General features: G+C 35.2%; 1 protein-coding gene across 1 annotated transcript in view; it reads right to left on the minus strand.

The window, feature by feature from the left end:
* LOC149734009 (sucrase-isomaltase, intestinal-like) overlaps positions 1–12,289 on the minus strand; it is a 29,053-nt gene extending 16,764 nt beyond the window's left edge. The window contains exons 1-23 of the mRNA XM_089880395.1: positions 12,152–12,289; positions 11,041–11,176; positions 10,581–10,740; positions 9,654–9,870; positions 9,150–9,304; positions 8,720–8,888; positions 8,219–8,315; positions 7,658–7,896; positions 7,194–7,312; positions 6,566–6,755; positions 6,000–6,113; positions 5,553–5,640; positions 5,344–5,488; positions 4,992–5,116; positions 4,345–4,525; positions 3,959–4,078; positions 3,580–3,722; positions 2,977–3,080; positions 2,357–2,524; positions 1,812–1,970; positions 1,339–1,418; positions 671–834; positions 173–282 (exon numbers count right to left, since the gene is read on the minus strand). Of these exons, the coding sequence (XP_089736521.1) occupies positions 173–282; positions 671–834; positions 1,339–1,418; positions 1,812–1,970; positions 2,357–2,524; positions 2,977–3,080; positions 3,580–3,722; positions 3,959–4,078; positions 4,345–4,525; positions 4,992–5,116; positions 5,344–5,488; positions 5,553–5,640; positions 6,000–6,113; positions 6,566–6,755; positions 7,194–7,312; positions 7,658–7,896; positions 8,219–8,315; positions 8,720–8,888; positions 9,150–9,304; positions 9,654–9,870; positions 10,581–10,740; positions 11,041–11,176; positions 12,152–12,226 (3,258 nt within the window). The 5' untranslated portion in view covers positions 12,227–12,289. The remainder of the gene's footprint in view (positions 1–172; positions 283–670; positions 835–1,338; positions 1,419–1,811; positions 1,971–2,356; positions 2,525–2,976; positions 3,081–3,579; positions 3,723–3,958; positions 4,079–4,344; positions 4,526–4,991; positions 5,117–5,343; positions 5,489–5,552; positions 5,641–5,999; positions 6,114–6,565; positions 6,756–7,193; positions 7,313–7,657; positions 7,897–8,218; positions 8,316–8,719; positions 8,889–9,149; positions 9,305–9,653; positions 9,871–10,580; positions 10,741–11,040; positions 11,177–12,151) is intronic.
* Positions 12,290–13,778: the final 1,489 nt, after the last annotated feature.

Below are 13,778 nucleotides of genomic sequence, written 5' to 3' on the forward strand. Positions count from 1 at the left end.
TTAATTTTGGTTTAACATTAAGATTAACCTTAATTTGGCAAATAGTTTGGCAAAACACATTCAACATATTTAGTTTAGTAATTATAATTTTATTGATTGGTTTTTGGTTGACGCATGGCATAATATATATTAGTGTAGCAGTCATGGCAAACCCACACAAACACAACCCAACCTTAATCCTAAGTTGATATTCAGAATGTTCTTCAACTTCGACTTTTAACCTTTGAACCGACCCCTTAAAAAACTCAGGAAGATTCCAACGTTCAAGATATAACTCCTCACCTATAATGGGGTGAAATAAAGGGGATTATTAAATAATAACGATGGTTCAATAGCAAGTTAGTTAGACTCTAAAATTGTAACTCACACTCAAAAAAAAAAAAAATTATGACTCTGTGTTTAAACGCTTGCACCATAATCAAAGGACACCGAGTTCAAGGCTCGACACCGATAGGCGCATGTGTTCTTGAGCAAAACACTTAACAGGCTTTGCTTCAGACTAGTGGTCACTAATGGGTTGTAGCACAATGGGTATTGGGGAGATAGACCAACTTTGGCTTAAATATCAGGTCCCATGATGAGTCATGCTGTAAGAGCTCACTCATATATAAAAAAAAGGTAAAACCGTCTAGTCTACTGAGTATTCAGCCATATTTTCATGCAGTTATACCAGCTGTAGTGCTCATAGGAGCTGTGTCTTTCTTATAAGCTCCATAGTTAGCAGGGTAGTAACATGGGGGAACCCCTGGTATTGATACTGCATGCCATAGACATCCACGATTTAAACAACGTAGTTGGGTGGCTTTGATTGATGATTCAGGATGACAGTTAAACCTAAATAAATTGAATGAATAAATGTAACTTACCATATCCCCAGTGGCTGGAAAACAACAGTCGTTATAACACAGGTGTTCATACACCTCATACCTGCTTACAAGTTACCATGTATGTTACTTTGTGGGTGATTATTTTCTGTATTTTTTTTATGTATGGCTGATAATTTGGACAGTTTAATCTATTTATTAAATGGGTATACATGAATAATTGCATGTAAATAGAAATGCTCAATACTTAAATGTGATCTAAAGATACCAACAAAGTTTAAAAATCGAAACAGCTTCTAAAAAAATGTATGAAAAGTGTAAACCAGACAACTGGAGTAAGATAGTGGTAAATCAAAAAAAATAAATATAAATAGTGTACACAGTATATAATGTTGGCTGTAATTCCACCCTTTTTCCAACAATATATAGTAAAGTATCAAGGATTGGGAGTAAATGCCACCCCATGTTTACACATTATGCGAATACCAGTCCAACTAGAAAATACCATACAAACCTGTCAGCATATTGGTTGGTATCCCATACTATTGTCCATTCAGTTGTAAGCTGTAAGTTCAACCCAGTGATTTGAAGCATCTGTTGATAATGTGATAAATATAACAAAGGGTAAAGATCTAAAGTAAATAAGCAAGAGAGATGGTTTAGATTTATATTTTGCCTGACAGGAACAGTTTAAATATAAATGAGTTTTACTTATTTATCTTTGTGTGGCATGGCAACGACAATCATTTTAAAAAGGGTGTTATTTTGCCCGCTTGTATGTTATCATATATATATATAACCTTTGTAGGTACTTAAGGTATAACATAAGAGCTTGCAGAACCAAATTTTAAAAAGCCCTTTATATAAAAAAGATTAAAAAATTGTGATATTTTATAGCTCTGTGATTTATTCAATATGGGTATTGTACAGTGTACACCATGAGACCAGAGGTTTAGGGCAGAGTTTGCTCATTAAATTACCCCTCACCTTTGTGTTGCCATCAAATGTAAATTGTGAGTGCGTGACTCCATTTACGATCACTCGTGATACTTGCTCACCGTGAACACCCATCACAGTCACATGATCAAATATTGACGAATCAGCATCTGGGTATTCATTATGTTCAACCATGGATGATAAACTCTCCTGGGATGAAAATATGATAACATTTTTGACACAGCGAAAAATTGTTTATTTAATATTAGAAATTATTATTGAGGCAAAAACTCGGCAGTGAGTAATTTCTACAGAAACATAAAAGTTCCTCTTAGTTCTTGTGGTATTCAAAAAATTTTACATTATTTAATGACATTCAAACATAACGTAAAACAAAAGGCCTGAGTACAATTTAATCTCTGTTTTATAAGTTATTCAGCAATATGCCAAATTAAGTATTACGTTCTGGTTCTGGATACTAAGTACCCAACAACCACAGAAGAACAAGGCCATAAACAAATGAGAACTCTGAAGCTCTGGATTATATTGCTCTGTCATATGACCACATTTATACAATCTACACCCAACCAACTAACCTGGTCTCCACTAAACCTTAACATCAAGTAAACCCCGTTTTCAAAGTCGTCAATTGAATCCCAGTCATCCCAAAATAAATGGCCACTTGCTTGTGATAGAGAGTCACCAATAGCGTAAATAATCCCAAGTCCGTTAGATCTTTGTAACTCAGTGGTACGTGCTGGGGTCTGGTGTGAAAGAGTTTACAATGTTAACTGATGATGTTACTCTTCTTAACTAAATACTGTAAAATTTAAAGTGGTGTACATATATGCGTCTCTTTATACCTCATGTTGATTGTCAGGTACAATGTGGGTTCTTATTAGAACATTAAAAGCAAGATTCCTGAGGGCATTACTGGTAAATGCATTTTTTGAGAAATTCAGCTTAATGTTAAATGTACTACGAAGAGTGAAATGAATAATACCAAACTAAAAATGATTCGTATCTGTGTATAGTTTAATTATATGTCCGATAAAACTTTATCAATACACCACATGAATCAATAAGGTTTCTAATATTTTACAACTATAAATGTAACAGCATTTATCAATGTCACCCCAGATTTTGTAAAAAAAATAAAAACTTGACAGCTATATATGAAACACATGAATAAATTGTTGCTGAAGCATCTTCACACCTGTGTAGGAATGATGCTTCCACCTTTTATGTGAATAGGAATATAATCCCATGGTGCATGGAAGTAAGTGAAGGTTTTCCTCAATCCAGTTGCTAACTTGGCACCTAAGGATGTTATGCTGTTAAATCTCCACCATATTGTAATAACTTGGATAAGCAGACAACAGTCTTGTTTTAGTAAGTGATTTAGCAGAAGAGTTGGACCAATTTGGCACTGGTTTGCCAGTGCTTTGACTTGGAACCTTATCTTAAAAATTGAAATTTAAAAATTACTGTATGACCTCTCTATCATTAGTTGTTGATACATTTTACTGAACTTAAAACAGCTACTGTCATGTTACATGTATATTATAAATGTAAAAGGGTTTTTCAAAGTTCAGAAACATTAGAAAGCGACAGTAGCCTCGAGTAGTCTTCAATCACCCACAAAGTAATACACATGGTAACTTCTAACTTGTATGCTGGCATGAGCCTGAGGTGTACGTAACAGAACATCGATGTTATAAAGACTGTCATTTTCCCGCCGCGCGGGGATAAAGCAAGTTACATTCGATTTAAACAGACATAGAAGTACATTTAACAACACAAGTATAAGACAAAGTACCTGTGTAGTAATCATACCACGTCGCATCAGGTACATAAGCTTTCACTGAATCTTCCCCTTCATGTAGAACTGGTGATATTAAAATGTTGCCTCCAAGTAAAAATTGTGTTTCAATCTTGTAAGTCGTGATGTCTGTTGGAAACCTGAGTATACATATTATATTCATACATATTATTATACAGAAGTAACACAACATAAATTTTGGTAATCTTTTTAAATACCATGATGAAGATTATTGAACTGCGTATAGAAGGGAATTAACAGCAAATTCAACAAAATAATTATATTCATATTAATACAGAGAAGAGCTTTCTGCAAAAGAGACAAGATTTAATTACAAAATAACAATTGCTGAGGATAAATATGCACTGAATCTTACTCCGCTAGTAAAGATCTGATGACTGTGCTTCCTGTAGTGTGTGCGTCGTAAAACAAAGTATAAAAGTAAGGAAGTATTGAATATCTGATCTCAAGCACTTTCTTAGAAGCAGCAATGAACCTGTGGTGGAATATGTGAAGAATATATTAAAAGAAATATAAACTTGATGTTTTAATACGGACAGTGATCATAGTTTCACCAAACTTACAAAATTCATTAGTTGTATAAATTCTTTTTTCCAGTAATACAAACTCGATGAGCATAGTTAAGAAGAAAATCTATCAACATTTTATTAAACCTAATTAAATATAGATAAATATGCCATATACAGTTGAAATAATAACTTTAAAACAACATAAAAATAGCACTAAATATGGAGCACATACTCTGGCCCAAAAGCAGCAGGGTCTTGGTCTTTAGATCCGAGTCCGTTATGGTTTCTACTAAATGGATAGAAGGCACCAAGTTGCATCCATCGCATGCAAAGTTCTTCTGTAGTGTCTTGGAAGAAGCCGCATATATCGGCACCAATATAAGGAATTCCAAACAAGTTGAATTCAAGCATCCCTGTAGTATTAAGATGCATGAATTAAGGTAGCAACATTAGGTACAAAGTTGTATATAGTACTTTGTATGCGGGTGGGGGGTGTATAAAATGGGACACACGTGTTACAGTAACTAATATTGACTATCCAGGCAATAATAAATAAGTTCATTTATTTATAATAGTTTCGTTAATAGTAACAATACTGACTATGTTAGCTGTTGCTACCAGACACGCTAAAAGTTTTATTGCGTCTTTCTGGCAATGTATTTCTAAGAAAAACAACCATATTTAGGTCACATGACAATATTACACCAAAAAAGCAGTATTGTTGCACGCTGGGTGTTGGGGTAATTGGCCAACTCTGGCCTAAATCGTTGGTCCCATGGCCTGTTATCCTGCAGGACTTCACCCACATTAAATACAAGAGAATATTAATACTGACTTTTACAGTCAGCCTAGCAATACAATTGCGAATATTCCACCCACCTATTATAGAAGCTCTAAGATGAGACCATAAGCTTGTATTGTCACCCAACCAATGCCCTGTGTATTTCCCACTGCCTGGAAAAGTTGATCTGCTGATCACCATGCACCGTTTACCAGTTGATAACCTGTGTAACGGGTATAAGTGTCTCTGATTTATGATTAATGAGAAAAATGGTTCTTATATACCAGAAACACAAGGTATATTCATTATTTAACACACATGGTGTATTTATTTAAACACCTCATTCCTCTGTTTAGTTCTAAAATTGTCTTCTTATATATCAAATACACTGGATGTTACGTACCTCATGCTCCTTGTCAAGATATTATATATCGAGCTCAAAAAACTCACCTACAAGCATCCAGGGTAGGTTTGGTTTGACTCCAGCCATACAAACTATGCATGTTGTAATGTACATCTAATTCCTGGGTTTGTGGGTTGTATTGTAAGTTAGACATGCAGGTCGTTTTTTCGAACAAGTCGTTTCCCAGTATAGCTGTTGATAATATTACATTTAGATTAAAACAGTTTTTATAAAGTCTAACATATATATATCTCACCTGGATGGTAGGGCAACGGGTTGTCCCACTTGTTGTCGGGGCAACCGTTCGTTGAACCGTGAACAAAACTTGCAGGCTCGTTCATGTCCTAATAAGAAAGTACATGGTAGTTATTGTAATATTATAGGTAGAAACTGTTGCTGTCAGGCGTATTGCACCGGTATTATTCACATTGATAAAGCCAACATGTTTAAAAATTTGCTACACAAGTAAGAGCTGTTTTAGAAAAAAAGCATTATCTGTATCATATTAGAAGTGCTTAGGTTGGAACATTGTCATATGACATACATATATATGTTTAAATTAAGAAAACCAGTTTTGACACATCGGGTAATAAAAACAATATAACTTTGACAGAATGCTTTGCTATTAAAAAAAGCAGTAAAATTTTGGCTTTGGAATGGCTATTTTTGATTATTTTAATGTATTAGAAATTGTTTGACTTACAATCCAAAGCCCATCAAATTCAAGTCTTTTATGGAAATCCACAGTAAGATCTGACCACCATTGAATTGTAACTGGGTTGAAATAGTCAGGGAAAGCTGCATGAGCTCGGAATGTCTAAAACACAACTAGAATATTAAAATATTGCTATAGTTGTTTGTAAGACTCAAGAGAAGCAAAAGTTACATGTTTTTGATCCCAATGATTTCTATTCTGTTTGGGTAAACTCCTAAAGGGTGGCACCCCATGAGACCTGAGATTGAAGCCACAGTTGGTCCATTACACCCAGCAAGCCAGCATGTTACAATATACTGATACCAATTGGCCTATGCGGCTATGTCTACTTGGGATAGACAGTTTGTTTGAACCCAGTGGTAACAAAATGAATTGTAGAACCCTGGATGTTAGAGTAAAGTGCCAAGTTTGGTCCATTACTGTAAGGTTCCATTTGGTATCACACTGTAGTACCTCAACAGAATATATATAACCCAAAAGAAACATAACCCACATAAAATATGAATGTAACCCACATAGAATTAATATTACCCAAATGGAATATAAAAACTCACAGCAGTTTGATCATCCCAACCCCAAGTTGTATTAATATAAATCCCTGGCAAATCAGGCCACACTTTCCCGAATGCAATTTCCCCATCTGGATTTTGAATAAAGACATTCTGTTGCTTTCCCAGATCAAATGGTGGATAAGTACCAGCAGTTTCGTTACCACTAATAGCAGGGTCGAAAATAATAATGTACCTAGAAGAAATTGGACCTATGGTTAACAATATATTTATACTTTTAAACAATACATACTTTTTGCATAAAAGTACTTATCTTGATTTAGCTTAATAATAATGTATAAACCAATTTCACTATTGGTTTAACCCAGCAGTTCGAAAAACTTTTCAAACATTTTTGCCTGGTGGACACAATCAAAGCATGCTATGGGAACAATGCAAAAACCACACCAATGAAAGAAGTTGCTGTACATTGCAATCCCTCTGGAACCGCTATGAAGTCCAAGTTAATATATATATATTTTTATATTCATGTTAACTTATTTTGAAAACAAAATTCCAAAATATATATGTTTTTGACAGGTCGCTAATCCTAGTATAAATTACAACAGCAATGCTACATTTTGTACAAGCAATTGTCTATTTATTGAACCAAAACAAATAAAATATAATTCACTTCATTTTATGTGTAGATTTTAAATCTCTTGCAAAATCTTCCAACCCAGCATATGTTGTTGCATTGATTGTAAAATCTAGTTGTCTATCCATGTAGTCAATGTCAGTGTATTGAACATCCTGTAAAATATAGAGACCACTTAATTGAATATTGTAATTGATTCATTCATTAAAAATGAGGTATATTTTCTTAGTTTACCGATTAAGTATTAAAATTCGCCATTTTTCTATTTAATGAGTAGTTTGAATGAATGTAATTTATTATCCTTGCTTGGCACGGAAACGACAGTCATATAGCCCTGGTGCTTGTTTCACACAGCTTGTGTCCGCTTACAAAACCACATGTATAACTCATTGTTTTTTCAACAATACAGCTAAAACAGATTTTTTTCATATCACATATTGTGCAAATAAGCCATTCATACTGGATAGCACAGTTTTTTGTTTTATTTAAAGTCAACTTACATAAGGTATCTCCGAATCCAGCATTCTGTCCACCACCTTTTTCAATTTATCCAAGCTCCCATACCCATATCTACACAGCTGGAATCCTAGCGCCCACATAGGTGGCATGTATGGCCTGCCAATAGTTTCAGTGTACTGGGAGACAACAGACTCAGGTTCAGGACCAACAAAGATATAAAAGTCCATGATACCACCAACAGATCTGTATGTTAGTGCAGGTGTAGGCTGCATGGTCACATCTGGTAAAAGAAGTATTTAAATATAAAAATATCAAACCCTTAAGTGACCCTGAGATGTATGAAACAACAAACAAGACAACTATGTTATAAGTCTATCGTGCCGTGGAATGACAAAATAAATTCCATTCCTTCTTATGATATTTATTATTTAAACCAGGATGAAGTCGTGCAGTGTGGCATATAAAAAATACGTTTTTATACCAAAGAAACCTATAGCAGTTTTCGCATTTGATTAAAACCAAAAAAAAACTTGTACATACAGTATCCTACATTGTCATAAATAAATCTGCCAGTAAAGCAGTAAACATTAAGCTACACTTGCCTTGTGCATTGCTGTTAAGAAATAATATTCCATGAGCATTCCCGTCTCCCTCCATACACATATGGAATGGATGGACTCCATATAAGTTTGCATTCGGCTGTGTGAAAGATATGTAAAGTTACATGCGTAGCCGCCAAACTGTAATGTTTATTAGATAACGCTAGTGTACAAAATTACATGTTGGCCTGTCTGGTGCCCATTGTGCTACCACAGGTTTGGCGCCAACAATCACATATTCTATGAAGTTAAGGCCAGGTCTATTCTATATGGGTGAGGTGAGGTCCTATACAGCATGGCACTCATGTGCTATGCCTATGGGATTCAGTCCCAACTCCCAACCAAGGGGGTTAGTTATGGTTGGTTAATTATTAATTGGACAAAGGTAACATTTTAGATAATAAATTAAATATTTTAATATACTACAGTGCCTATTGATTAAATTTAAACATTTAATCTATTGTGGTGTAACTAAATCCAACAGAAGGTATTATGACATTATACCCCAACACCCTGGTCTCTCGAAAACATTCCGTAAGTTTTCCATGACATGTCATGCTTGAACGATTCATGCATATGCTCTCCGAAGCCATACACATACTCAGATGCAAGTTTTGTGGAAATTTGAAGAAATTGGTCAGAAAACATCATACGACCAACAGTGGTGTCAAATCTGTGATAGATATTAATATTAAACATATAGAAAGACTTATAGTAAGCTAAACAAATGACAATCAACCGGGATTTACTTGCACTTGTTAAGCCACATATGAAATATATGTTCAGGAAAATATCGCAAGTATAAAGAATGCAATCTGAAAGACACAAACAAAAAAAACTAAAATTTTTAGCCTCAAAAATACTGATCAATTCTACCGTGCATTTAGCTTGTTCAAAAGCTAACCCTAGCTACACAGGTTCAGGTTTAACTTACAAAATTGCATTTGTGCTTTTTCTTGTAACTTGTATCCCAAACAAGCCATTTGTTGAAGTAAATTGTACATCATATAAAGTATCTTGCACTGGAGTGTTTGAAGCACTTTCGTGGGTCCATGGGATTTCAAATCTCTTTACAGAAGTTGGTGCAATCTAAAAGATTATATATGAAGTTAGTGTGTTTTGCAAAGTTTTACCAAACTTCTGCCATTGCAGAAACCTGAAAAGGCAAACTGCTTCCAGTGATCACTTGGTCTGTTGTCCAAATAGTTGGTGATACAAAAAGAAGAACCAAAAAAATAAATCGGCTGACAAGTTTCATATGTGGTAACTTCTAAGCGTGCACAAAGTGTATGAACAGAACACCCATGGCCGCCATGGGCCATGCTATAACAAATATTGTTTTGCCGCTTTGCAAAAATAAAAAGAGATCTTAATTTAAATACCACACCCGTCTAAATCATCCAAAATCATATTCATATATGTGTATAAATCAACTTACCGTAATACGTAGTTTATTGTTTGAAACTCTGGTATAAGTAACCAACAATTCATCGAATTCCTCCCCATAAGGTGAAGCTGCCGTTTTCGATTTCCCGATTCTTTGCGACAATCCTGTACTCGTAACCTCAAGCACTTCTATGATGGAATAACCATCTTTTCCGGAGTAAAAGCAAGAAGGAGCAGCAGTGTCCACAGTCGGGGGTAGCCATATGCATCTGCGAGTATAAGCAATGTACGTTATAACTAAAAACTATTGCGCAAATCCTTTATAACTGCCAAACCGTACAAAAAAAGTAAAATTACCTACTTACTTGTTGTAGCTACTGTAATATAAATGCAGCGCCTATTAAAATAAAATACATAAGTAATCAACTTACTATTTTTTGCAAAACTGACAACCAATAGTAAAAATAAACTGACAACCTACATCAAAGTTAGTATAGAGTTTAGACCTCGGCCTACATAAGCGTTGTCTGCGAATGATGACGTCATTAAACAGTCCGCTATTTTTTAAATTGCCGCCTTTTTTGCTACATAATTTATGGTTAGTAATTAATTGGGGACGTTCACTCTCCGAATGGAAGAATCTTGCCAAAGGATACAAAAATAGTACGCAGATGCGAACGTCGTGCCTGGTATCCTTCATTAAAGAGAATAGTGCACTACTGTGAGCTGTGCTAAATACCCCCGGTGTACTTACCACTACTTGGTGTTATATTTTTTTACCCACCAGGACCTTAATTGAGCCAAAGCCATGCAGTTCCTAAAACTTCCTCCTAATAGTCGATAAACTTATAACCCAGATTGCAATAAAATCAAACAATTTATTGTTTGGATTAACGTATAGGAAGCTCTGGTCTTAAAAGTCTATTACTACCAATAAGCAACATTTCAAATATATACACACTTGCCCCACGCCACTTACCCTCGTTGCTGGCAAGTTTCTATGGTTGCACCACCCTCAGGAAAGCAATCGAAACGGTTTTTCTCGTCATCGCCTGTGTGTGGCGTCGTTTCGGTGGGTTCGGGTTTTACAGGAGTTGTTGTTGTAATGACAACAGCATTGCCTTTGTTTTGGTTTGGAACTATGAATGCAAGAGTCAAATAAAAATTTCTGCGAGACTGTTTACCTTGTAAAAAAAGGAAATGTAAATATACCTATACGTATACGGAGTACGTTCCTATATAAGTTTCTATATGGCAAATTGACTCATATCCAAAACCGGCAATTTAAAGTTTACGATTAAGAATCCCTAGTCAATAATGTGCTTCATAGTCCCTAAAACTCCTACTGCTACTAAATCCCGTGAAGTCCTGCATCGTGGCACGTCATGAATGTCTTGCTCAAGTACACATATACTATCGGTATCGAATACAAATCTTACCAATTACTTCAAAATATACGGGAAGAATAATCACAAGAACAATGATGGCGCAAATCATTAGGATTCCAGTTACTTTCACCATAGTGATCGATCCTTTTTGTGGATCATTTACTGAAGTTTGTCGTGTGGTTACATCCTTAGAAAATAATAATTTTTAGTTTAATTTTGGGAACGTATTTAAATTTGTAACTTTACACTTAAAAGTACTACGGGGTGAGATGGTACTACGGGGTGAGATGGTAGGGATTCGGCTTAATAATCATTCTGTAATATTTAAAAAATGCTGTGTCTGAATTTTATTCATGTGTAATAAAGATGGGTTACATCGTTAAACTACCACTCACTGTGTTTAAAAAAAAGGTTGGAAACAACGTGCGAAAATCTTAAAAACGTAGTATACTCCAGTCTATCGCATCATCTGCAGGTCTGCTTATTTTAAGCATTTTTGCTACACGGGGTATATTCGTAGCGGTTGCGGTAACTCCTGAAGCCTTTAAAGTGCAAAGTTCTAATTACTTCAATCAGTTAAAAATCCCCACCTATTTCGTCGGCCTATTCTATAAGTTTACTAGGATAAATAACCGCTAATAGCATAACTGAAGCATATAGGTCGTTAAACAAACCGGCTAAACACACATGAAACTCCTGGTATCGTATGTTGACTGTTTGACACTCATCGTAAAAACGTGCGACTTTGTTTGGGAGGCGCGTATTTATAGTAATTAGTTACTTGTGGCTTCATAGCGCAAACAAATCACAGCCAATTCAATACCTAAAAGTGGGCACGCGGTGTTTGAAATAGATCCCCGTGTAAACGCTAGTAGCGATGACACAAGTCATAGGAATATAGTAGGGTAGGGGAAGATAAAACACCTTTAGCACATAACATCCAAATATCCTGATCGTGTTTTAAACAATTAACAACGGTCTATGGGAGTTATGAATGTGTTTTGTTTACTACTAAATGTGACGAGAAAATAGAATGAAAAGATGTCCCATCTTCCCCCACCCTACTATACTATCACTTTTCTGTCACCCACTCTACTCTATATTTCAAGGCCTTTTAGGCCAAAGTTAGCCAATTGCTCTATATGTGTATAAAGTTACTCACATTATCGTTGGAGTGGTCCACGTCAAGAGCAATCTCCTCAAACACATTATTCGAGCCGCTGTTTGAAGTCGGCATTCTGATTCTATTCCCAATGGGTTATAAAATGTTTCAGCTAATCCTGTAAAAAAAAATAAAAAAAACTTTTCAAGGGTATTGTTGAAACATGTATATATAGTAAGGTGGGGGAGATGGGATACTTTTTTATTCTATTTTCCCGTCTCATTTTGGTAGTAAACATTCAAAGAATTATAAAATCGTATCTTCACGATTCCGTTAGATTGTTATTATTTGTTTAAAACAAGATCATGATATTTAGATGGTTTTTGCTAAAGTATAAGGTGTCCCGTCTTTTTCCACTCTACTATAGATGACATATATTTATTACGTTATTAGTCTGTAAGATCACAATTACCAAGGACGACAGATAATGTTGTAGAGTAATGGGGATACCATTAGCATATCCAATATTTTATTTACCCAATATATAACTCTGTAATATTCTTTGTTTACCACCAAATTCGACGATAAAACAAAATAAAAACATGTTTCATCTTATTTTAACAGCAACTCGGCGGTCGTTAAATCACGCTCTCGGTCGAAACATGAAAGGTTTATAATGAAATAAACCGCAACAGCGTTTCACATAAAGTATACCGATGTGAACATTTACATAACGTATCAGAAAACCGCTATATTAATACATTTTCTATTTATACTGTCGCTTTTCTGTCACCCTATATATACCAGACAGGTTTATTGTTTAACAGAATCTGTCCAACCTTGAGAGTCCAACACATACGGCTCTGGTATATACATAAGATACACTATTTTCTCGTCCCATTTGGTATTGACAAAGAACATTCAAACATTTATAAAACTACATCCTCCCATAGGCCGTTGTTAATTGTTTAAAACACCATTAGGATTCTATGTACTAAAGGTGTCCCGTCCTCCCCCATCCTCTACTATACGTTTTGATGCTAAACTTTACGATGTAGAAGTAAATTTGTGCGGTGCCTGCGTAAAGTAATCGGCAATCATTGGTTACCAAAACTAGAACTGGTACGAAATGACCACATTACAAAAAAATCTCTGAAATAAAATAATCTGCACCAAGAGGCAGGCCCACAATATTTTAAAAATAACTTCTTTCACTGACAAAGCCTTGCCTACATACAGAATTAGAACATGGCTGCACTTTACGACCACGATTTACTTGCACAGTTTGGAAATACATGCATGAGACCAGCAAGCCCAGGCTTGCTTAGTCAGCTATTACATTGGTTTATTAGATCAGTAAACATCGTTTTACAACGTTCTGATTATTTTGTGTGGGTACACCTACGCGGCTTGTTTAAATTCTGACATTTTTAATGATCAGCGAAACAAACAAATTGCAAAGAATACCTTGTTAATTTTTACGCCAGTATTGTAAGATCAAACAATGCTGCGCCATATATTATGTAAGGCTTAGTAAGCTACGCGGCGTTTATTCTTGAAAAAAGTCTGTTCTGCTCTATAACACACCCATATTGTCAAAACCTACTATAATTCTGATATTAGTATTAGTATAAACTAACGAAATTATACGCGAAGCTATTGCGACCTATCGTCTACAACCAACGGT

The sequence above is a fragment of the Ciona robusta genome, chromosome 7 (genome assembly GCF_009617815.1).
Source record: "Ciona robusta chromosome 7, ASM961781v2".
NCBI classification, from domain to species: Eukaryota; Metazoa; Chordata; class Ascidiacea; order Phlebobranchia; family Cionidae; genus Ciona; species Ciona robusta.